The sequence below is a fragment of the Squalius cephalus genome (assembly GCF_949319135.1).
Source record: "Squalius cephalus genome assembly, chromosome: 25".
Lineage (NCBI taxonomy): Eukaryota > Metazoa > Chordata > Actinopteri > Cypriniformes > Leuciscidae > Squalius > Squalius cephalus.
In genome coordinates, this window is record NC_137146.1 from 28,445,704 (window position 1) to 28,469,427 (window position 23,724).

General features: G+C 40.4%; 1 protein-coding gene across 3 annotated transcripts in view; it reads left to right on the plus strand.

Moving 5' to 3' along the window:
* pard3aa (par-3 family cell polarity regulator alpha, a) overlaps positions 1-22,971 on the plus strand; it is a 461,686-nt gene extending 438,715 nt beyond the window's left edge. For all 3 annotated transcript variants that reach the window (XM_079863216.1, XM_079863217.1, XM_079863218.1), the window contains 3 exons: positions 7,103-7,226; positions 15,300-15,418; positions 22,022-22,971. In XM_079863216.1, the coding sequence (XP_079719342.1) occupies positions 7,103-7,226; positions 15,300-15,418; positions 22,022-22,415 (637 nt within the window). In that variant the 3' untranslated portion in view covers positions 22,416-22,971. The remainder of the gene's footprint in view (positions 1-7,102; positions 7,227-15,299; positions 15,419-22,021) is intronic.
* Positions 22,972-23,724: the final 753 nt, after the last annotated feature.

Here is a 23,724-nt window from a genome sequence, read left to right on the forward strand (position 1 = left end):
TTTAAAAGACCTGTGCATTTCTTGTAGGGATGGATTCCTAGAAATCACAGCAGTCAAATATTTCTGAAGACATCAGTTTGTAAAGTTAAACTGAATCAGATTAATTAAAAAATCTAGTTATGCATTTATGTTATGAAAATTATGCTTTCTTTTGTATTTCACATAGGGTCTAATGTTTATGGACCGGAGTCATTTTAGATTAATGTCTATAAAGGAGCTTGTTTTTGGTTTTACTGACCATAAATGTGTAAGATTGCCGAGCCCCACAGGAGAATGATGGATTGAATTTAATAATTGATAAAGGTCTGGTGTTGCTGTGGACAAATACCTCTGTTTACTGGAACATCTTCAGATTAAAGTGGCGCTTCTCCAATGTTTTGGCCGACTGTCAAGTTTTAGAGTGTTCCTCATGAGATAGCATAGGGAATTGGGTAATACTAATGTTACGTGTTTTGTTGGTTCATTGTTGGCAAGACCTGGTGGGTGTGGCCAACAGCCATTACAGGAAGTGATCGCATTCTAATTGACCTGCGCGCAATCTGCCATCTACACCAATGAGAGCGCTTTTGTAATCATCACTATCAATTACTGACATCTGTTCTGGTCTGGAGACCAAGGCTTTATAGCACTAGTTGGACTGCCAGTTTGAGCGAAGGGAATGCATTGTGTTCTAGTGGACTGAGTAGCAGGCATCTGTATTTTCCTATTGCTATGTTTTATGCTTTTTTTATGTGTCCCTCTTTTTGATGTTTCTCCTTCTGTCTGGCCTTCTTTCTCATTTGTGTGGCACAATATGTTTGTTTCAGATGTTGAGCCTGTATAAGTTTCTAGTTTTGTGGTTCAACAACTGTCTAAAAGTTCTTCCCGTACTTTTCTAAGCAGTCAGACGTGATTTTCATGCCTGGTTTTCACGCCTTGCATTGCAGGAGGGATCGAATCTAGAATGCCATTGAAACTTTAGGGTGGGCTCCTTTGACTTGTGAAAGCAAACACCTTCTGTAGCAATCATGCACTACACTCCAGGATTGTGTTTTTTCACGAAAATAAAAAAATCTAGTTAATAAATGGAAAGTTTAAGTCTAATAAATTAATTCAGCAGCAGGTTAAGTGTTACTATGCAAAATAAGTGTTAAGACACAAAACCCATTAAAGTTTTACTCCCAGCAGTGGCCATTGTTTGCTTTGCCTGCGTGAATTGTGTTTGAATGTTAGCCAGACTAAAGAACGTTCTCACACTGAGAAACAGGTGCAAGATTTACACTCACCCTTAAACTGAAAGAAAAAAAAAAGCTGAGAAATAAAGATTGAGAGAGAATTTAAACTGTGAGAGCATGTCGGCGAGAACAGCAAAACCAAATGTATTGTTTCTGTCAGGGTAGTTTTGGACATCCTCGGTTGGTGCGAGCGTGTGTCTGTGTGCATTTAAAAAATGAAAGATTTATTTTCCTCCTTATTGTACTTCATCATCTCCTCTTCATTCCTCATTCAGCCCTCCATGTCTCCCCAGGGAAGGTGTGTGTGCAGGTGCTCACATACAAGAAGTAAACGGGGCTCCACCTCTGACTTCCCAATGGGGGTCCAGGCACACTCATCAGAACCCCCGCCGTGCACTTAAGGGCCCTTACACCATACATACACGCATCCCCAGCCTCTCTAATTGGGCCAGCCCGCATCTTTGTCATGCTGTTTTTCTCTGAAAGGAGTACTGGAGGCTACACTACAGAGAGAAACTGGAACAGGGAGACAGGAACAAAAGCACGTCTCTCATCCGCAGCAGGGCTGCTTGTTAGGGAGCGACGGCCCTCTGGGAGCAGGGCACTTGGCAGAGGACATCGGGTTGTCAGGGGCACAGCCGTACATCAGTCATTGGGAACGTGGGTGAAGTCAGAGACCCCTAAGCCTGCAGCATTATCGCCCCTTTGTCAAATCTGCACCTGTCACTCATTCAATGCAAGAACATGAACCGGTCAAACTTTGATTTACTGCCAGGCCTCATAGCGCAATGAAATGAAAGAAAGCATCAGATATAAAGGATAAGTGATCAAAAGGAAAAAGGAAGGAAGAGCTGGGGGAAGATAAAAGAGATAAATGAGACAAAGGAAAGCAGGCCATGATGAAGAAAGGGAAAACTCAAAAGAATGATTATGAGAAAGATTGAATTAGCGCGAGGAGAATAAAACAACTTCAAATTCAGTTGACCAAAGAAAGTTGCAGTCACATTAAAATTCAGACTCTATACATGACTGTTGTTGAGTCTGATTGGGCTCTATTGTGTTCTGTTGTAGATTGTCTGATGCTCATTGATTTCCTGTAAAGATAAGTGATAAAAAGTTAACTTTTGTTTTATCCCTGAAAATGACCAGCAGTATTTCTGATTTAATCTGTCCATGCCATCTGTACAGATCTATGAAGGGAGCCGATAGATATGACAGTCTTTGAAGGGAATTGAGTCCGCAGGGGTATAGAATTAATATGACTTAAGCTTTGAGTTGATGCAATATGACTGAGGGCAAAAGCAAACCCTTCTTTTCATCTCCCATATCTGCTATGAATATTTGGAGGACATGGAATAGTCTGACAGAATATCAAACTGACAATAAGTCTGATAAAAAGAATTGGAATTGCACATCGGGTATCAAAATTATCAGTCTCTCTCTCTCTCTCTCTCTCTCTCTCTCTCTCTCTCTCTCTCTCTCTCTCTCTCTCTCTCTCTCTCTCTCTCTCTCTCTCTCTCTCTCTCTCTCTCTCTCTCTCTCTCTCTCTCTCTCTCTCTATCTCTATCTCTCTCTGTGTGTGTGTGTATTGTTGAAACTATGTTGAAGGGGACATTGGGGACAGAACCAGAGATCCTTGATAGGAAAATCAGAGGTCAAGCAGTCTTTTTAAACATGGTAACTGGTTTGTTGATAGTTCAAGGTGGTTTAGCCTCTACTAGGTCCAAACTAGATCTACTAACTGGCCAGCTTACTGATCAAGGTGGTCCTCAAGGTCAAAACCAGCTGGTAGTCCATCTGCCCATCTATAACTTGGGCCACTTAATGAACAGCTAAAACGTACAAAACAGTTCAAAACTAGGTCCTGATGGACAGAATTTTAGATGGATTCCCCAGTAAAGAAAGCACAGCATGACCAACCCAAAGACAAGACAGTCACAGACAAAGAAACAAGCATTCATACGTCAGTGTCGCAGGTGCTTCTCGACAGGGTTTATAAGCGAAAAATTTCCTACATTAGACTTAAGATACATTCATTGCTTCCATTCCCATAGCATTCCACATTCTACTTCCAGACCAAATCGCTCTGCCAATCTACAAGCACTGAATCCATAAAGCACATGGTAATAACTTGGACCGCTTCACTTGATGTCTCCCAGTGGGGTTCTGCCGCTTTGGTTTCTTTTTTTCCCTCCTTTCGTTATGGTTTTAACTAGGCATTATCTCAGTGTTGTCACATCGAGTTTTCTCTGAGCAAGAACAGGTGAGGAGCCCTGTTTAGTCAGATGCCTCTGATGTCAGTGCTACCCATGCATCACACTCGATTCAGAGAGTTTAATCGGCAACAATAACCTTCTGTCTTCAGAGAAATTGCTTTCTGGGGCCGTAAAGTAAACAGGCAAAAGGTGTTATTCAGCATATTGAGAAAGAGTCATGAGCGGGAAAGGGTGTGCGTAGAAAGTGATAGAATGCAACGAACAAGAAAAGGAGGGGGAAGGGTAGAGCAAACGGGGTGCGGACAATCGCAAACTGACCTTTCAGTCAGAGAACACACAGACAGATATTGAATGAGTCTCATTGTATTGGGGGAATGAAACTGCTGGCTTGTTAAATGGTGTGGCATATGGATATTTTATCTTTCTTTGCCTTTAATTGCTTTACTGTCAGACTGTTTTCCCCTTGAATCTCTCTTTAGGGAGGAGAGACTAAAATAAACATGAAGACGTCTCCAGCCCGGAGAGGCTCGACTGAACGCTATCTCTCAAACAACACAGGCCCGTCCTTTAAGCTGGCTTCAGGTTGCATACCGCCTGACCTTTAATCTGATGCATAAACAAGAGGCTGGGGAAAGCGATCGCTCATCATCCTCCCCTCATACTCCGCCGCCTCCTCACCAACCTCCATTGTTTGGCTTATGGGTGCATTTGTTCTAATTGTCGCTGCTTTATTGACGCAAATTGCTGCAGGTCTTTGTGAGGTCTTGTTTAGCCGGGCCCTGTGGCTGACAATGATGCATGCCCGGAGGTATTTATAACCCACACGACACCTGATGTCAAGCGCGTGCTGAGTCTAATCATGTGCAGTGATGTTGGAGTATTCATGGACTCCAGCGAACAGATAGAAAGATTTGTCTTCTTTTCTAAAGGAAGATTGAATAGGGAGAGTAAATGAGATGGGTGTCCGCCAGCACTTAACGCACATGGGCACTCTTATACGATTCCAACTGCTAATTCCTCAGTGCCACTGTTGGGGGGGTGGGGGGGGTGTCCAAAGAGACCAATTGTAATTGAAATGCCACTTATATGGTCCATTCAAATGGAAGTTCTCCTGTTGATCTGGTAGAGGCACATATTTTGAACCCCATTTCATGAGTAGATCATTGTCATCTTTGTCTATCAATCTTGCAATTTCCTGGTGTCCCTATGACACTGATAAATGCCTTGTTCACATCTGTGGCTGTAAAAGTTCACTTTTCATTTTCTAAATTGATCTCTTCAATGACAATGGAAGGTCATTGGATGTTGGATGAAGGTCGTCATTTGGTTTGTTTACTAGTTTGAGCTCAAGCCTCAGCTGGTTACCAGACTCAGTGACTCAGCTTATGGTCACTTTAACCTTTACAGGGTCTTCCTTAGGCTTTTACGACCAAATCTCTGCTGTTTGTTTTGGAGTCAGAGGATTCAGAGGAAGGCTGTTCCTAGACAGGGAGATTAAGCTAATGGCACCTTCCCTGTCCATCTCCTAATGGATGAAGAGGGCAATACATACAACAAAGACCTTAACAGGAGTGTGGAGTGATGGTTTAGTGTCAAGACTGTCCCCTGAAAATCATTACGTTTTAATCTAATCATATGGCTAACTCTTTGATGTTGGCCATCACTGTTACATGACACTGCAGATACTTTGCAACATAATTAGATTTCCTTATGAAAAATAGTGCCATAAGACCAGAGCATGTTCATTTGCAGATCTCTATTCTCTTGTTCTCTCTGTCAAAGCTTTGTTTGCCAGTTTCCTATGTTCTGCTCAAAGCTTGTTAGCGGTCCTCTTGCCGCAAGCATAGACACTAGGCACATTGCCACCCGATGCTAATGTGTAATCACACGTTTACAGGAGCTAATGGCCAAATTAATTTCCCCTCACAGATGTGCAGTAATGGCCGAGTGATTTGTTTATTTTTCTCAGGCTTTGACTGCTTTGTGAGAAAAATGCAGCTGAGAGTGGTCATCAAAAGTCTACAGATGTCTATGATCCTTGCAGTGTAATCGGTTCACACACACTGCAATATTACTTGAAACATAATACACAGCAAAGATTTCATGTCTCGCATACAGTTACCTCCAACTTTATCATCCTTAGCTTCATTCATCCTCGAAGCCGCTTGACGTTTCTTTGAGAACAGCCTTTTTTCAAGTTTCTACTTTTTCTAAAATGTCAGCAAATGTCAGTGGATGATGATGATACACTTTGCACATTTTATGATAACTTATCAAATGGCATATTTAAAATTCAGCCTTACATTTGGCCCAAAACTCTCATATTGATAGTATCTCACTTTTAAAAATGGATTTAAAATCCTTTCCTGTGCCTGTTTTAGTGGATTATTATACTTGGTAATGGTGAAAACACTATTTTAAATGGACACATCTAGGATTTGCTCCTTGAAACGGCGAGTAGATTACCTGCCTGTATTTGCAAAACCAAATGCACACGGCATACGGCTCAATGATTCGCTTAATTTAAAACACTTCTATTTTCACCGCCTTGCAAATGCATTTGATGGCCCTGTAGCTCTTCCTCCATCACATATGAATATTGGAATGGGGCGTTAAATGAAGTAAAGCTAATACAATTGATTCTAATGGCTGCATGGAACAACAGGACAAGGATGTTCAGTCATCACCACTCATACGATTCTCATTCGGCTCCATTTGGTTTTTATGGAAGGCCATTTAGCGGCAGTTTTAATGAAGGTTGATTGGCAATGTGTCGGAGTGGCCATTTCAGTCAGTGGGCTGTTCCTGCTTGTGATCTACAATTACGAGTACATTTAGGCCAGACATCTCATCTTAAGTAAGCTATCAGCGTCAGTAGAGGCTTAGCCACCTGCACCTCACAGAGATGACATCTTGGTAAAGCTATATCCTGTCCTTTTATTTCTTGGTGCTCCATATTGTTGCAAGCTTAATGTTTTAACTCTTTGTGCTTTCATTGAGTGCCCCAACTCCCCCTTTTTGAGAATCTCCTTCCTTAGTTCTCCTTTGCTCTCTTGCTCTCTCTGTATAAATGAGCCGTATTTTCAGACAGGATGTTGTATCATAATGAGGGGTTTGTCACCAGCAGCCCGTGTGGTGGAGTAGATAAAAAGCGGGGCTTGATTAGGGGGACAAGGCATATTGATTCCCATTGACGGTCACTTTCCCCAGCTCTTAATGAAAGGAATGCAAATGAGTCTCTCCGAGTTCTCGAAGGGGGAGCGGGGATGAGATGTGGGCCTTTGACTCCCTGTCGTAAGAGGGACATGTATCATTGGCCATGGTTCACTGGGGAGTCCTTCACGGAAACGTTTGGTCCGTTTCATGTTCTCATGATGCCGGCAAGCACAAGCCAAATGTGGAAAAAGTAATGGACTGTGTCCGTACGTGTAATTTAGCAAAATGGATAGGGGCACGTGGGCTCAAATGGTGCTTATGCTATTGATTTAGGAAACAAGCTGTATTCTTATAAGGAAACATGTTGTACTGTACCGTCTTGTATGTTTTATTCAAGCTGATATCATCTGCAGTGTACCATCTGGTCATTGTTCTTCTCAGGTTGATGTCTGGACCACTGGTGATGTCATAAATGAGGATATATGATCTTTTTTTTTTTTTTTCTCTCCTCTATAGCAACAGACTGGCGCCTAGCAACCATGACCGGATACATCGGTTACGGCAAGAGTTCCAGCAGGCCAAGCATGAGGAGGAACCTGATGACCGCCGCCGATCCTACAGCTTTCAACAGCAACAGAGGGTGAGTGCAAAAGCCTGGTGTTTGGTGTTCAGGGCAAAGGGCAACATGTATTATAATGAGATATTGTCAGAGATCACGTGAGTTGTGTTTGTTCTGAGGTAGTTTGATTAATTTAGCATTTTTGAGGGGGGAAAAGAGCATTTGTTGTCAGCTTGCATTTTATCTTCTTTCAAAAATGCATCTCACAGTTTATTTGCCCCCAACCTTGCTTATATTTGTTAGGTCTGCACAGAGGTGAATGTGTTTTAACATTTTGTCCTTGAAAGTCAGTGTTTCATTTTATTGTCAGAGGTTAGAGGCTAGCTATTATTTTATCTTTATCAGCAAGTTAAAATAATATACACTGCTCAAGAGGCTGGGAATGGAATTGCAAGGGGTCAAAGGTCAAATAGCTGTGTATCTTTGCTCTGTAATGGCCTGAGCCAGACATGGCGGTCTGTCTTGTGACTTCCTGTTAAAGGCACGGAGGGGATTTTAAAAGATGACAGGCTAATTACCCCAAGGAATGGAACCATTTCCTAAATTAGAGGTCAGCTCTCTGACCCTGTCCTCTCAGACACATATTTGGCCTCCATTTTCCTTCCAGGTCTTGAATAGCTCTACAGAGATTAGAATGTGTTAAACTCAATTAATGCATTAATGTTCTGTTTCACTCAGATCAGAGCAGAGAGCAGAAGCAAAAAATAAATAAATAAAATTCAGCATCTCAGACACTTACCTTAAAGATTAATGATGGATGCATAATGAAAATGCACTCGCTCAAAGGTGAAGTGTGTTATTTATTTGGCACTAGTGGCACCATATGGAAGAGTAGAAAATCTAGAATTTTACATTTTCTGAAATGTGAGTGGTGCTTGTCCTTGGAAATTTTGCTGACACACTACTGGGGTCTTGTGGGTTGTTGCCAAGGTATTGCTATGTAGTTGCTAGGGCATTCTGGATGGTTGCTGGAATGTTGCTAAGGGGTTGCCAGGGTGTTATGGATGATTGCTAGGGTGTTATGGGTGATTTCTAGGTTGTACTGGGGGTTTGCTAGTTCTGTGTGGTTATAAGGTGGTTGTTTTACTGGCCCAAGTCTAAAGTGCCTTAGGCTACACTAAACTGGTCTGTAGAAAGGGGTTGGATCTCTTTTACACCAAAAGAGTAAGTGTATGGGATTTTCTCACTGCTAATGAAAGATGTTTACTGAATAAATCTACTTAATGACAGTTATGTCAAAAGGACATAACTTATGTCCCAGTTATGACTGTAGTGTTTCACTTCAGGAATACATATGGTCTCCTAAGCAGGCTCTTGCACTAGGTTGTATTTGACAGCCTTAGCTTGTCTGTTTGCAGTATTGATGAATTAAAACCTCTCTTGGTACTTAATGGTGTCACAGTGTCTGTGGCTTCTAGTACAGGAAGTAAAAGCACTGTTGTTTGCACAGCACCAAACTAGAGGAGTCAAGCTGGAAGGCACCTAATTGCTTGAGATAGTTTACATTGTTTAAAGACTAGAGACATTTTACAGAAATAGAATACGCTCCCTCTCATGTCTCAAGTCTACTGTATTAACAGTTGACGGGTCGGCCTCTCAGTTTGAACAGGACTAGTTTCAAATAACAAAATATTCAAGGCGGGACCCAGGGAATGGTATCATAAGAAGGGCGAATTTCCTGAAGTCTGCGGTTTAGACTTTTTTCTACATGCGGTTGGCACCGTTGCAGTACCCAGGTTGTGTGAAGGATATTGTATCGGAAAAGTCTCTCCAACTCTAAAAGGGTGGGGAAAATTTATCCGACTGAGGTTCAGTACTGTATGTCACGCTGGTCTACAGGCTGCTATGCTATTGACGCAAACAATAATTAAAACACTAAAAGCTTGTGTCAAACAATAGCTGAGAGGTGTGTTAAGGATGTAACCAAGTATTCAAGATTAAATGTAAAGGTGAGTCCCCTTCAATGTTTACCGTGGTTACGGTTCTACTAAAAACAGTGTAATGCTAAGTTTACACATCACAAGGAATCAGGTGGTCCAGGTGTTTCATCCCTGGATTGTATTAGACTCAAACACACTCCATCAAAGTGAATATAAACAGGTTTGACGTTGATTTAAGGTCTGAGAGGGCCCATGAGCACTGTGGTCCTGTTGACTTGTAGAAATATACAGCCGTCAGTCGTAGCGGCAGGTCGAGAGAATAATGGTTAAGCAGTGTAAGAGAGCGCAAGGGAGGCGTTTGTAGCCATAACAGTCTTGTTGATCCTACTGCCATAAGCTTGATATAATGACGTTATAAAACTGTCAAAACAAAGTCACATGTTCCTCTGAGAACATCGAGAAATTATTTTCGGTGCACTGATGTAACAGTGAAAACTTGTTCAACATCATATGAGTAATGAGACATTTTTATAAAAGGACCATTGAATTACCATAGTGTTTTGGACATGTACCTGTATTACCATGGCTTTTTTTTCCCCTTTGGGATACCATGGGATTTTTGACATGGGCTCTGGCATTTTAAATATATATTTACTTACTTATTGTTTGTGTAGTAGATAATATACAGTACAACACACGCACAGTCATGCCTTCCTAAATACAAAATATTTAAATACTGTTGTTTTGTTTTTGTTTTAATACCATTTTCTTTTCTTTTTTTTACGATAGCATGCTTTGAAAAAAAATTATATCATCCATGGTAGTGCTGTTTGTTTGTTTGATTTCTTTTACAAGTACCACTGTACTACCATGGTATACTTAATTATTATTTGAAGTACCTTAGAGTGCGTTCTAAATACCATGATATATATGATTATCATTGAGTATCATCATGGTATATATAATTTCAATGGTGTCCCCACTGTATTTTCAGGAAGATTTATTATTTTCATTTGAAAAGCACTCAACTAATTAACATTTACTTGTGACCAGCTAGTTACAAAGTCTCTTGGTTGTTATTTATAGCTTTGATTATAAATACCGTGCATTACACCATTCAGAAATGTCCCTCAAGTGCAACATAAAATCAAAGTGCCATGAAACAATGATTGATTGCCTTTTAAATATGTAGCTATGTGGCAAAACTCCTAACTTCACATCAAACGCCTTTCATTTCTTTATGAAGAAAAATGGGTAAGTACACCCCAGATAATCCTTCAAACCCAGCGTGAGTTCTGACAGCATGAGACGCACATTAGGACAGTGATTAAGGTGTGTTCTCTGTGTTCACAATCCCCTGAGGACTGAAAGAAACCCGTCATCAGGTTTTTACGTGCGGCGGCGAGCTGCCATCCCAGATCGCTGATAATCGCCCCATGGCCAGAACCTGTCACAGGCCTCCACCGGTAAATAGACAATTAGACGTGTCTTGTTATGCCTCCCTTGTATATCACGCCCAGCGTTTTTCGCTATGACTTTGAAAGGGGCTTTTCCAGATGTTTGTCATAAAGAGCATGTTCTTTCCAGAGGCTTGCCGGCCTGTCTCAGCCAATAAACATCAATCTTTTGTTAAGACGATCGGAGGCCACACAAGGGACGGAAGTATTATGCCGGTGCCTAGATCACACACATGCACAAATTAGGCCTGTGTTTATGTCCTTTTCTCCTCTTTTACAAGGCCCTCAGTGCTGGCAAGCATTTAGGCAGTCTTCGTGACTCGAAAGAATGCCATTGATTTCAGGATTCAGAGGAACCAGCATGTCTTCTTTGATTATAAACCACACAGGAAACTCATGTCCTTGTACAGTCGACCCACTGCGGCCAGTGTTTAGATGAGGTTATCTCTCAATTCTAAATCAGCACTGCAGGAACATACTGTAAGCTCAATGAACATTTGCTGCATGTAGGCGAAAAGAAACATGATAATGAGCCTACAGAGGCTAGATAACTCCACTCCAGGTTTGAGATTAGTGTTCCCCCTGTGAAATATACGTGGATTGCCTTCCTACTCTTTTATATCCCTCCACGTTCAGTAGATTTAGAGTTAGATGATAAAATCGAGATTACCTACAGGGGATGTGGGGACTATATCTGTTCTGAACTGAACTCAGATCCCAGTGCAATACACATTCAAACCCTTCACCCTCATGTTTAGGGTCTGAGAGACACAAAGGGCCATTTTATGACATTCAGGCTGACACTTCATGACTTTTTCTAAACTGGTGGTGAACAAAATGTCAACTTAACATATTTCAAACATCCTCCTTAAAAATCCAGACAGATTTGTTAGGGTGTTGCTATGAAGTTACTAGCATTTTCTGAGAGTTTTCTAAGGTGCTGCTAGGTGGTTATTAATGTGTTCTTGGGTTTTTGATGTTACTATGCAGTTTATGTGGTCTTCTGGGGAGTTTTTAAGGTGTTGCTAGGTTATTATGATGTTTTAGTGAATTGCTATGCAGTTGCTAATATCTTCTGAGAGGTTTTTAAGGTGCTGCTAGGTGGTTATTAAGATGTTCTTGGGTTTTTAATATGTTACTATGCAGGTTATGTGGTTTTGTTGCTAGGTCATTATTAGAGTGTGCTGGGTGTTTTAGTATGTTTTTATGCAGTTGCCAGCATCTCCTGAGAGGTTTCTAAGGTGTTGCTTGGTGGTTATTAAGGTATCCTTGGGTTTTAAATATGTCACTATGCAGTTTATGTAATGTCCTGTGACGTTTCTAAGGTGTTGCCAGGTAGTTATTAGGGTGTGCAGGGTGTTTTAGTGTGTTGCTATGCAGTTGCTAATGTCTTCTAGGATGTTTCTAAGGTGTTGTTAGGTAGTTATAGGGTGTGCTGGGTGTTTTAGTGTGTTGCTATGCAGTTTCTAATGTCTTTTAGGATGTTTCTAAGGTGTTGTTAGGTAGTTATTAGGGTGTGTTGGGTGTTTTAGTGTGTTGCTATGCAGTTGCTAATGTCTTCTAGGATGTTTCTAAGGTGTTGTTAGGTAGTTATTAGGGTGTGCAGGGTGTTTTAGTGTGTTGCTATGCAGTTGCTAATGTCTTCTAGGATGTTTCTAAGGTGTTGTTAGGTAGTTATAGGGTGTGCTGGGTGTTTTAGTGTGTTGCTATGCAGTTGCTAATGTCTTTTAGGATGTTTCTAAGGTGTTGTTAGGTGGTTATTAAGGAGGTATTTGGTTTTGAATATGTCACCATGCGGTTTATGTGGTCTTCTGGGAAGTTTCTAAGGTGTTGCAAGGTAGTTATTATGGTGTTCTGTGTGTTGCTATGTAGTTTCTAGCATCTTCTGAAAAGGTTTCTAAGGTGTTGCTAGGTGCTTTTTAGGGCGTTTTAGTGTGTTGCTATGCAGTTTTGGGGATCCTCTGAGAGGTTTCTATGGTGTTGTTCGGTTATTATTAGGGTGTCCCTAGTGTTTTTTGGTGTCCCTAGTTGCTTGGGTCCTTTGAAATGCTTCTGAGATGCTGCTTGGTGGTTATCTGAGTGTTTTACTGTGTTGTTACCAGGGTGTTCTGGGAGGTTTCTAAAATGTTGCTAGGTATTCTCTGAGTTACCTAAGTGTCGCCATGCCAGGGTGTTTTGGATCGCTGCTAAGGTTGTGCATTTGTATTGTTTTCAGTGCATTGTTAGCGTATCCTTTTGTCAAGCTGCTATGCTGTTGAGGTGTTCTGAGTGGCTGCTAGAGCATTCTGGCTCTAAACGATATAGATAAACCTTCCCTAGTGTACAAGCACTCGAGCAGAAAAGTGAGTTTCTAATGGATGAGAGGAATGATGAGTCTGTCTATGGCTATTGTCACTTTCACATTCTCTATTTTCCTGTCCTTTATTTTAACGTGAGACGCACTCCTCAGTGTTGTCATAACTTGCTAATAATGATACAGTTTTGCAGAATGACATACTCATTTTCCATGCCTTCACTTTTTCCTGACTTCTGCTTTCTATCCTTTCTTTATCTCTGTTTTCTCGCACTTACCCAGTCAAGTGCATCAGTTCCCAAATTAAATCCATATGTCGGAGCGGGTTTCTGGAAGTGGTTGAGTGTATAGTGCAGTAAATATTGTTGCACATGGAGCATGTGTGTACTCTGACCCCCCCTTGCACCGCGAGCCGAACCAGTCTTTGATATTAAAGGCTACGGGTCACGCCACGCTGTAATCGTAACGATTATACGTGATTTGGAAGTCTGGGTCCGGCAAGCTACCTCGACTCTCCATCCAGCTGTATCATGCTTTCTTGCTCAGAACTGCTGTGGACAATTTTTTATAATTACGTCTTGTCATCAGGCCACTCTATCAGGCCACTTTTTGTGTTTGTTCAGGTGGGTTTCATATTGTTGTCTGCTCTGTGTCCGAAAAGAGTAAAAAAAAGTGATACATTTTGTGTGATTAATGAGAGAGATCTGGAGATGTCATGCTTTCATTAGCATTGAACTGATGAACTTTTTTTAAAAAATCCATTAAATTAGTCCTGTGGAAGTCCATTGCGTTTTGCTACTGGTATTTTATTATTTAATTTTTAGCCAACATTCTGGAATGTAAGTTTTATTAATTTTTATTTAAAAGTAATATTCATTGAAAGTGTTTATGAATTGGTGAAAAATGTCATATCATAAAGGTTAATATGCCACTGAAAACAAATTCTAGATGGACATTATTAGCACTTTTAAAGGGATAGTTCGGCCAAAAATGATATTAAACCCATGATTTACTCACCCTCAAGTCGTTCGAGATGTATATGTCAATCTTTTTTCAGACGAACACATCTTCAGTTATTTTAGAAAATGTCTTAGATCTTTCAGTGGTTATAATGTGAAGTTATGGGGTCCACCTCCTTCAACTCCCAAAAATGTGCATGCATCCTTCCTAAAAGTAATCCATCCGGCTCCAGGGGGATAAACAAAGGCCTTCTGAGGGTAATCCGTGCGGTTTTGTCGTAAAAATATACATATTTAAAACTTTATAAACGAAAATAACTGGCTTCCGGCAACGGTCGATGCGCGTTCACGGAGATGGATGCTGGTGTAGGACGTAGCGTAGGAAGCGTCGTGACGTAGAACGAACGTAGAGTTTTGTTTTGCTCTGCTCTCTGGCTGCGCTGTCACATTCGTTCTACGTCACGACGTCCATCTCCGTGAACGCGCGTCGACCGCTACCAGAAGCCAGTTATTTTTGTTTATAAAGTTTTAAATATGTATATTTTTACGACAAAACCGCACGGATTACCCTCAGAAGGCCTTCGTTTATCCCCCTGGAGCCGGATGGATTACTTTTGTGAAGGATGCATGCACATTTTGGGACTTGAAGGAGGTGGACCCCATAGCTTCACATTATAACCACTGAAAGATCTAAGACATTTTCTAAAATAACTGAAAATGTGTTCGTCTGAAAAATGATTGACATATGCATCTCGAACGGCTTGAGGGTGAGTAAATCATGGGTTAAATATCATTTTTGGCCGAACTATCCCTTTAATGCAAGTTAATTTCTTATACTGGTTGTTACAATAATAATAATAATAATAATAATAAAATATATATATATATATATATGTCTTCTCAGTCCAAATCTCATTAAAACATCTTGCTGTGAATAATTACTTCATTGTTGCTTCTAGCTCTCAATAAAAGCATTTCCTTTTCTCTGTTTTTGGCTTAACGTTGCAAATGAATAAATGTTCCTGGGCCTTTACTGATTAAATTGTGTCTCACTGGAGATGTTGCTCAGCCTTCATCAGACATGGATAAAATTGCCTGATTCTCCAGGATGTTGTAAAACCATCGCTATAATGTTTATTTCTTCTGTTTTTTCCCCATAACTTCGTCTTATGAATCGTTTAAATGTTCCCCTCTCTGCATTAATGCAGCATTTGTTATTTTTTGCGAAGTCAGCCGTTTGAAGCACAAGTGCACTCGAGGCTAATTGCTATCGGGTGTGGTAGTCACGCTTCTCATTAGTGCACCTTGTGTTTTAGGAAGATCAAGAGCCCCTCATCAAATATTAAACCCCTATACCTGACCATGAAATCTGAAATGATGCTGTGCTTATCAAATCTTGTTCAAAGCTTATATGACTTTCTTTCTGCTGTGGGAATACGAAAAGCGATGCTTTATACTGTTGTTGTACTATTTGTGTGTAACAGGAATGTTTATTCACATTTCAGACCACCACTGGTTCTTACACACCAACGGGGCGGCATTCGGTTTCTGTGGAGGTGCAAGTGCAGAAACAGAGAGAGGACTCTTTTACTCAAGCCCAGAGGCAATACAACTCCTTACCGCGGTAAGAGACGCCACCGCACACAATATCTCAGATCACATCTGTAACCACACATTCAGTCTCAACAATAATAACACTGAATGAACAATATTTCTCTAAAGCACTGAAGCCCTTCATTCATTCTACAGTTTTCATGTAAAAGTGAACTTTTTTTGAAGAGCAGGAAAGCAATTCTACAGCTCTCGTTTAACGTTTAAGTGCACAACCTCTGGAATCGAAAAGTAGTTTAAAATAAAATTCAGTAAATTAAATGAATTAGGATATGTACGTTTATTTTATATTGTTAATAATACAAATTATTATTATTATTATATAGTACCGTTCAAAATTTGGGGGTCGTTAAGTTTTTTTTTTTTTTTATGTTTTAGAAAGAAGTCTATTCTGCTCACAAAGGCTGCATTTATTTGATCAAAAATACAGTATTAATGTGAAATATTATTAAAATTTGAAATAACTGCTGAATTTTCAGCATCATTACTCTTTCTTAGAATCACATGATCCTTCAAAAAGAATTATAATATGCTGATTTGCTGCTCAAGAAACCTTTGATGAATAAAAAATTAAAAGACAGCATTTATTTAAAATAGAATTTGTTTGTAACATTAAAAAATGCCTTTACTGTCACTTTTGATCAATTCGATGCATCCTTGCTCAATAGTTCAATAATTCTAAAAAGTATTATTATTATTGAAATTATATCATTTTAATGCCTTACTATGTTTTGTTTGTAGAACATTGACCTTACGGTACCATGTAAAGTCCATGATACATAAATAATCCTATGATATCATCTGATACAATCACTGCACCATGGTACTGCCCAAGTACATTTTGTAAAGGTATTCCTTACATTCAAGCAGTAAATCTCAAATATGAGCACATACGTTGTCAGAACGACTAGAGCAAAGCAGTGAAAAGTAATACTTTAATAAATGCATGCTAATAAATTAGCCATAAACCAAATATGCGTGCAATCCTATGCTCATGTCTCCCACACTCCCTCTGACCTCAGTGGTGTTTCTCACTGTAGTCATACCATTGTCATGTGGTCGGTTCTGTCTTCGCTCTAAGCCCTCCGAACAGCAACAGCGTCTGTCTTCATGCTCACAGGCCGAGAGAATGTGCCCCTCCTAAACCTAATAAAGATCAGCCCGAGAACCTGTTTGTTGAGGGAAGTTTATCTTGGCAACTGCAGTCTATAGGGCCCCCCCTTTTTTTTGGATGGATATCGGCCCCATCCCTCATCTGTTTTATCTTCTCTCTTCACTTTCTCTCTTTCCCCTCCCCTTTGCATATTTGTCATAAATGTCAATAAAGCTTAGGATGTTGCCCGCAGGCTGAGTTTGATATCAGCGTTTCTACTCGCAGGCATTGGTATCTTCTTAATCTGCTTCAGTTCATGCAAAGCATCCAGCCAACAGACACGAGAAGAAGAAAAAATTCCCGCATTGGAGCTTTACATACTTAACTGAAAGTGGTGGGGGCTGCAGGCGGTGCTGATAAAGTTTGACTCGAAATTTCAGTACATTTATTTACAGCACAGCAGGAAAACTTTAAACTTTATGTTTTCTGATGAAAATGTACCAGCTCAAAAGTCACCTTCACAACGCAGTCGTGTTGTAGATGCTGCTAAGGTGGTCCGAGTGGATTTTAGCCAATAAACGGACAAAAAAAGACTTGAAGGTTGACATTGAAGCTTCAAAAGTCAAAAAAGCCCACCCTAAGTCTCTATATGATATAGTTTTCCATTTTGTCTGCCAGGTAAAAAGCCTATTTGATATTTGAGCACACTTCTATTCAACAAACTAAACAATAGTTGCAGTAGAAATTGCAAGTTACATGCAGAAGTTTAAACAGTGTAATTTATGTGGCACCAGAATTGCAAAACAATCTTACACAACCAGTCAAAAAAGGTTTTGTAAAAGAAATTGATACTTTGACAATGGTTACCTTGTAAACAAAATATACACATACAAAATGCATTCTTTTTAAAGTATAAGATTATAGTCTGCAGGGATTTTGACAAGGAATTATTGGGAACTGTGTGTGTGTGTGTGTGTGTGTGGTCTAACCTACTCGCTTGGTGCTTGTTTTTATTGGCTTTGAGAACGGTGTATCCAGGATATGTACAATTACAGAATTAGTCCCCCTCAAGCAATGACAAAGCCCAGCACACACCGCAGAAAGGAGGGGGAGCCTTGCCTCAAAAATCCCAGTTCCATCCATCGTTCTTCTCCCTTTTTTTTCTTTGCTCGTTCCCAAGACAGTAGAGAAAATCCTAGGGTCGATAGAGAGGTCGACATTCACTACTCCACACTACGTGGACATAATGACAGTTAATCAATTCAACCAATCAGCTTCCACTATTTCTCACTGCCTTAAGCATCTTCAATGTCGTTGTCTATATTGAGCGAACTTCAGACGAAAACGCCGGCTTTATAAGGAATCCGCCGACTAGATCCTGACGGAGCTTTGACACTTTCCCTGGGGAAACTCGGCACGACTGTCGGCCCTTTGATGCACATTCCACCCATAATCTCATAGCGTCGGTCAAGCAGGGTCAAGCTGGTGTGAAATGACCCCTGTCCTCTGGAGGACCCGGCCGAGATGCGCGCTCATTAGCAATGCAAGGACTTACTGGAACGTCGCTGCTCCACCAATCACAACGCAGCTTGGATTGATCAACAGTTGCATGGATTATAAGCAAGCTTTAACAGGGATCCAACTGTGTGTTTACCCTGTGGGTTCAGATTTAGCACTTGGCTAATGAAGGGATTCTTTTTTAGGGATGTGGATTAGAGAGACAGAAAGGGAGGAACAGAAAATAAGACAGATAAGTGAAGTGTACGCTGATTAGCAGTAATGGAAGTCATGTGAAACAGAGCGCAACTTCATGCAACAGCTGCACGTTATAATACGGCAACACTCACACAGTGAGATAAGATTAAGGTCTCGCATTCCAGCCTCACGTTCTGCTTTCTGTTAGCAAATAGAAAACATTACTCAAGGTGTTGAGATAATATTGTTCTCTGTGTGTATATCTGTTGTCCTTTTGATAAACTGTGATGCACACCAGCTGTGTTTCAGATACAAATAATGTAGCTATTGGGACAAAGGGGAAAATGTCCTTAATTTTTTTTCCTGCGTTGTGACGTGACATTATCATAGAGATACTGCATATCCGTTTACATCACTTTATCTATGAGGTGTGAACTGTGTAGTGTGACATCAGAATTGCAAAAATAATGACCGTTTTTAAACAGGTTTTACAAATACTCCCCCGTCTGCTATTGGTCGAACAAACAGATAGCCCCGCCCCAGTCTTACACCATTGGTTAAGCTGTTGCTACGTTGGGTTGCTACATTGAGAGCACATGATAAGGCGCACATGAACTTGACCATGCTAGTCTGATGTGTAACTCTTGTTGTGGACACGCTCTGCAACAGTGTGCTGAAAAACTAAAGCACCAAGAATTTACAATATTCTATTACAGTCGTGCTCTCATTCTAATGTTATGCATATGATAGATTGGTGCTGCACATCTTGCACTTAACTGTATTTCATGATCACAGTGATTCCTGGCATCACTGCAGTGCGCACTTTCAAATCCAGTTTTACTTTATTTCGCAGGTCTGGAAGGCATGCTGTCTAACACTAACCAATCAGACCTCAGTAACCAAATGCCGCAATAACCAATCAGAAAAAAAGAGAACTATATTTTCAGCGCAATCATTGCTTTCCTGATCGATCGTCGCAGTCACGTGCGAGTACTCTTGCCCATCCCTATAATCAACACAGTATTATTGGTATCCAGTCAGTTTCACCTTCTACACATTTCAAAATACTAGACCTTTCATGACCGTTGACTTAAATTGATATGCTTTACGCAATCTCTCTTGAATGTAATCTGCATTCATTTTCAATTTTTTTATTTATTATCCGAACAATGTGACCCATAGCACAGGAAACTATGAGATTCAGTGGGCAAGAATCACTATTTGTTCATATAGCATTAAGTGTTTGTTCTAAACCTTGAACTATAAACCTTGGTGTGTAATTTGTTGCAGACCATTTCTTTAAAAAGACATGTATGATGCTTCAAATCATGTGGCTTATTGAGGAGAGGTGTGTTATTACTTTTCTTTGTCGCCTATAGCGATCAATAAAGCTGGCAACTTACATTGAAACTGGGACCCAAGCCATTTCTAGGGTCCATAATAACAGATATTTGGGCGTTTTTAGACTTTGGCCAGTAAACGATCACCTAGCAGTCACCCATAACACCCTAGCATCTTGCTAGTGACAAAAAAAAGATGTAAACACCCCTTATTTCACCATCACATTCTGAATTCTGGACGATACTTGAACTTTTTTGTGCCTGCTTTTGAAAGCACTCCTCTCTTGTGTGAGCCGATGTGTGAAATCCCAACAGAAGTGTGCGCACACACGCTTTTAAGATTGCAAGGCCAGTGAGGTGTAAACGGGCCTTCATTTAGCCATGAGGCATAGGGATGTGGCACGCTAGCTACTTCACATTCCCACTTAATGGATCCTAATAACGGAGCAGAGAGAAGATGAAGAGAGTCTGAGTGGACACCCCTCACAATGGCTGCTACGTTGACACAGAAATTTGTAGGTTTGATATTTCATCCCCTGTTCCTTTAGGCAAGAAATGCATCTAACCCTGGCGGTCTGTCAAATGTCTAGTTGTTGATTGGCCGGTATGGATGGACGTTGAAGGAACCTGTTATTTCCTCTCTTGATGTTAAGTACACTAGCGGGCCTCAGAGTGTTTAACTGTGATTTTTACATTTTCTGAAGAAAATGTGAGTGCCGCTGGACAACTCGCCACCACAATTCTAGCATGTTGTAGGTGGTTGTTATGATGACCATCTGTTATGGTGGTTGATGCAGGTCCTTCTTTCAGTGTACCACCAGGTCTTAACCAGACGCAACATGACTACGAGACACGACAAAATCAATCAAAAAAGCACATCCAATCATAAGAGCATGTGGCGGAGTCTCTCTGCAAGCACACTGCTCTTGCAACGAAATGAATAATCAAATTCATGTAAATCAAACCATTTTAACATCATCAAAAATACTTACTGAGAGATTGAAACGATCTTTGTCATGGAATACACTTGTTTAATTTTAACGTTGTTTATTTTCAAGAGCACACAAATTGATATTCAAACTCATATTAGATGCTTTTAACATTAAATAAAGCACATAGTTAATAAGTATCGTGGTGTTGTTCCAGCCACAACGTCACAGAAATAGAAACCGTTTCTAAAAGAGTATCCCTTGGAGCTTGTCGTTTATCATCGACATGACTTGTTAGGACAAAAAAAGTGGAAAGTACACCTTTTATCATGTGTTGAGGGATCGTAGCGTGTCTGATTTAGTGTTGTCAAAAATACCGACTTCGGTACCAAGTCTGTACTGAAATTTTAAAAATGTGACGATACCAGCATTTCCCTCTAGCATTTTGAGCTCTGTTTAACGGATTCTTAAACACCTCTGGTTTTTCAACATATTAAACTATGTTATTCCCTTAACTAAGACGAGTTGATACATACCTCTCTAGTCTCAGTGCGTGCACTCAATCGCTCTGGCGCGCGGCGTCACTTTGATAGCACTTAGCTTAGCCTAGTTCATTCATTAGGGTCCAAACAGAGATGAAGCTAGAAGCGACCAAACACCTCCACGTTTTCCCTATTTAAATACAGTTACATGAGTAGTTACACGACCAAGTATGGTGACACAAAATAAAACGTGGCACTTTTCTAAGCGGGTAAAAAGGATAACTATAATGTATGGCGGAATAGCACTTGGGACTGGGGAGCACTTCGACTCGGCGCAGTAAAAAGTCACGTTGGTTCTAATGACAGAAGTGAGAGGGAGAGGATTTTTCAGGAGTGACTTTTTACTGCGCCGAGTCGAAGTGCTCCCAAGTGCTATTCTGACATACATTATAGTTATCCTTTTAATAGTTAAAACGTGGAGGTGTTTGGTCGCTTCTAGCTTCATCTCTGTTTGGACCCTAATGAATGAACTGTGCTAAGCTAAGTGCTATCAAAGTGTCGCCGCGCGCCAGAGCGATTGAGTGCACGCATTGAGACGAGAGAGATATCAACTCGTCTTAGTTAAGGGAATAACATAGTTTAATATGAAAAAAACGGTGAAGTATCCCTTTAATATAAGTAATATATCCACTGATAAACACTTCCAAACGCTCCCGTGTGTAAATACTCATTGAAGACAACATGTTTTTGAAGTGTTGATCATTGTAGCCAATCACAGACATATATATTGAGCGTGTGAACACAATGGCCAATCACAGATATAGTATATATTGAGTGTGTGAACGCAATGGCCAATCACAGATATAGTATATATTGAGTGTGTGAACGCAATGGCCAATCAGAGGTATTTAAGAATCCGTTCAACAGAGCTCAAAATGCTAGAGGGAAATTCTTGCATCGTCACATTTTTTAAATTTCAGTACAGAAATCGGTACTTTTGACAACACTAGTCTGATTAGGACACTGTGTGAGTTTATTACCGTGTCTGTTTCTGACCCTTCTTTCTGTCTTCCTCAGACAACCGCGTAAAAACCCTAGCACCGTGTCTCAAGACTCTTGGGATAAAGTCTATCCTCCCGGCGATGTCTTTCAGACCGCCAAAGAAAACCCGCGCTACTCCAGCTACCAGGGATCCCGCACTGCCAACGGATACCTGGGCGCCGCCTCCACGGGCATGAACGCTCGCGTACTCCTGGAGACCCAAGAGCTCCTGAGACAGGAACAGAGACGAAAGGAGCAGGAGGCGAAAACCAAGCTGCCTACGATGGAGGAAACACCAGCCCCAATCCAGACCCCTGTTCCTACACCACCCAAAGGTCCCTACCGACAAGATGTGCCACCATCGCCCACTCAACTCGCCCTGCTCAACCGTCTACAGACCCCTGAGAAGGGCCGTCCCTTCTACTCTTGAGACGAGAGATCAAAACTGTAGGAAAAACTGTATTACAGCAATAATATTGAACGGAAAGAGACAGAGCTATAATATGGAGACTGAATGGAGGATTCTGAGTAATTGGTTTTGGAGGGTTTTTTCAATTTGTTTTTTTTTTTCCTCTAGTATGAACACACTGAAAATCTTTATGGAATATCTATCTCCCATCCCTGCGTTTCACAAACGTGTATGTGTTTGTACTGAATTCATTGACGTTCTCTTGACAGTCACATGACAGTCGATGCACGGCTGTTTCCAGCATATTGTGACCTACATATCATGTCTTTGTCAAGTGTGCTGAGAACTTGTAGGCGGGTGAATTTCACTACACCTGTCAGGAACATTTCTGGGTCATATTGCACCACAGATTAAAAGACATATATATGCAAATATTTAGCTTATTTGTTTCTAGGTTTATAAAAAAATGTCACTGTTTCACATGAAGTGGAATAAAAATTAGAATGAGAATTTGTTCCTACAACTATTATGGGAACAAATACTTATTCCAGTTTGTATTACACGTCAAGTAAAACTGAAAAAAAAAAAAAAAAAAAGTCTAATTTGTGACTTTTTTAATAATTTTGTTCCCTTATTTTAGTTCAATCGTGACCACTTTGTTACTGTTTTTTAAATAGTGGCCTCAACTTATCTAAATTTAACAAAAAGGAACAAATTAGTACAAATTCTCTTGTTTTTTCCCCTGAATGTCATGTGCCGGGCTCCCAATTCATGAAAATTTATTTCATGAAACCAAAAATTGACATTACCATAATTCAGATTTCTATAAATTCTAATTTTCATTAGACTGTCATTACATTAATACAAGTTTTATAAAAAAAATATTGCTAATTCTAATTCTATTCTTCTTTTTTTTCAATTAAAATCAGCATATATTCAGAACAAATATCCATGATGTATAAATACTTTACAACTTAAATATATCATTATTTTTACATCATAGCACTGAGAATGAGGTTGTTACGTTACCCGAATGAGAATGTTGTAAGTGTAGGTGTGCGGTATTAGCGTGTGTGTGTGTGTGTTTTAGCCCATGTACTCCACCAGAGTAGCTGAACTCAGCTAATAGAGTGTGAAAAGGTTATGACCCCACAACCCTCCAACTCTCTGCTACGGAAAACCCCATTAACCCGTCATATTTCTCAATTGCTCCTCATGTGACGCCTTCCATCTCCACCCACTATATAATTGATTCTTCTGCTCCTTCCTCCAGTTAGTGTCTCTGTTCCTTCACTAATAAGCCAGTAAATGTACAGCTCTCCCCCTTCTT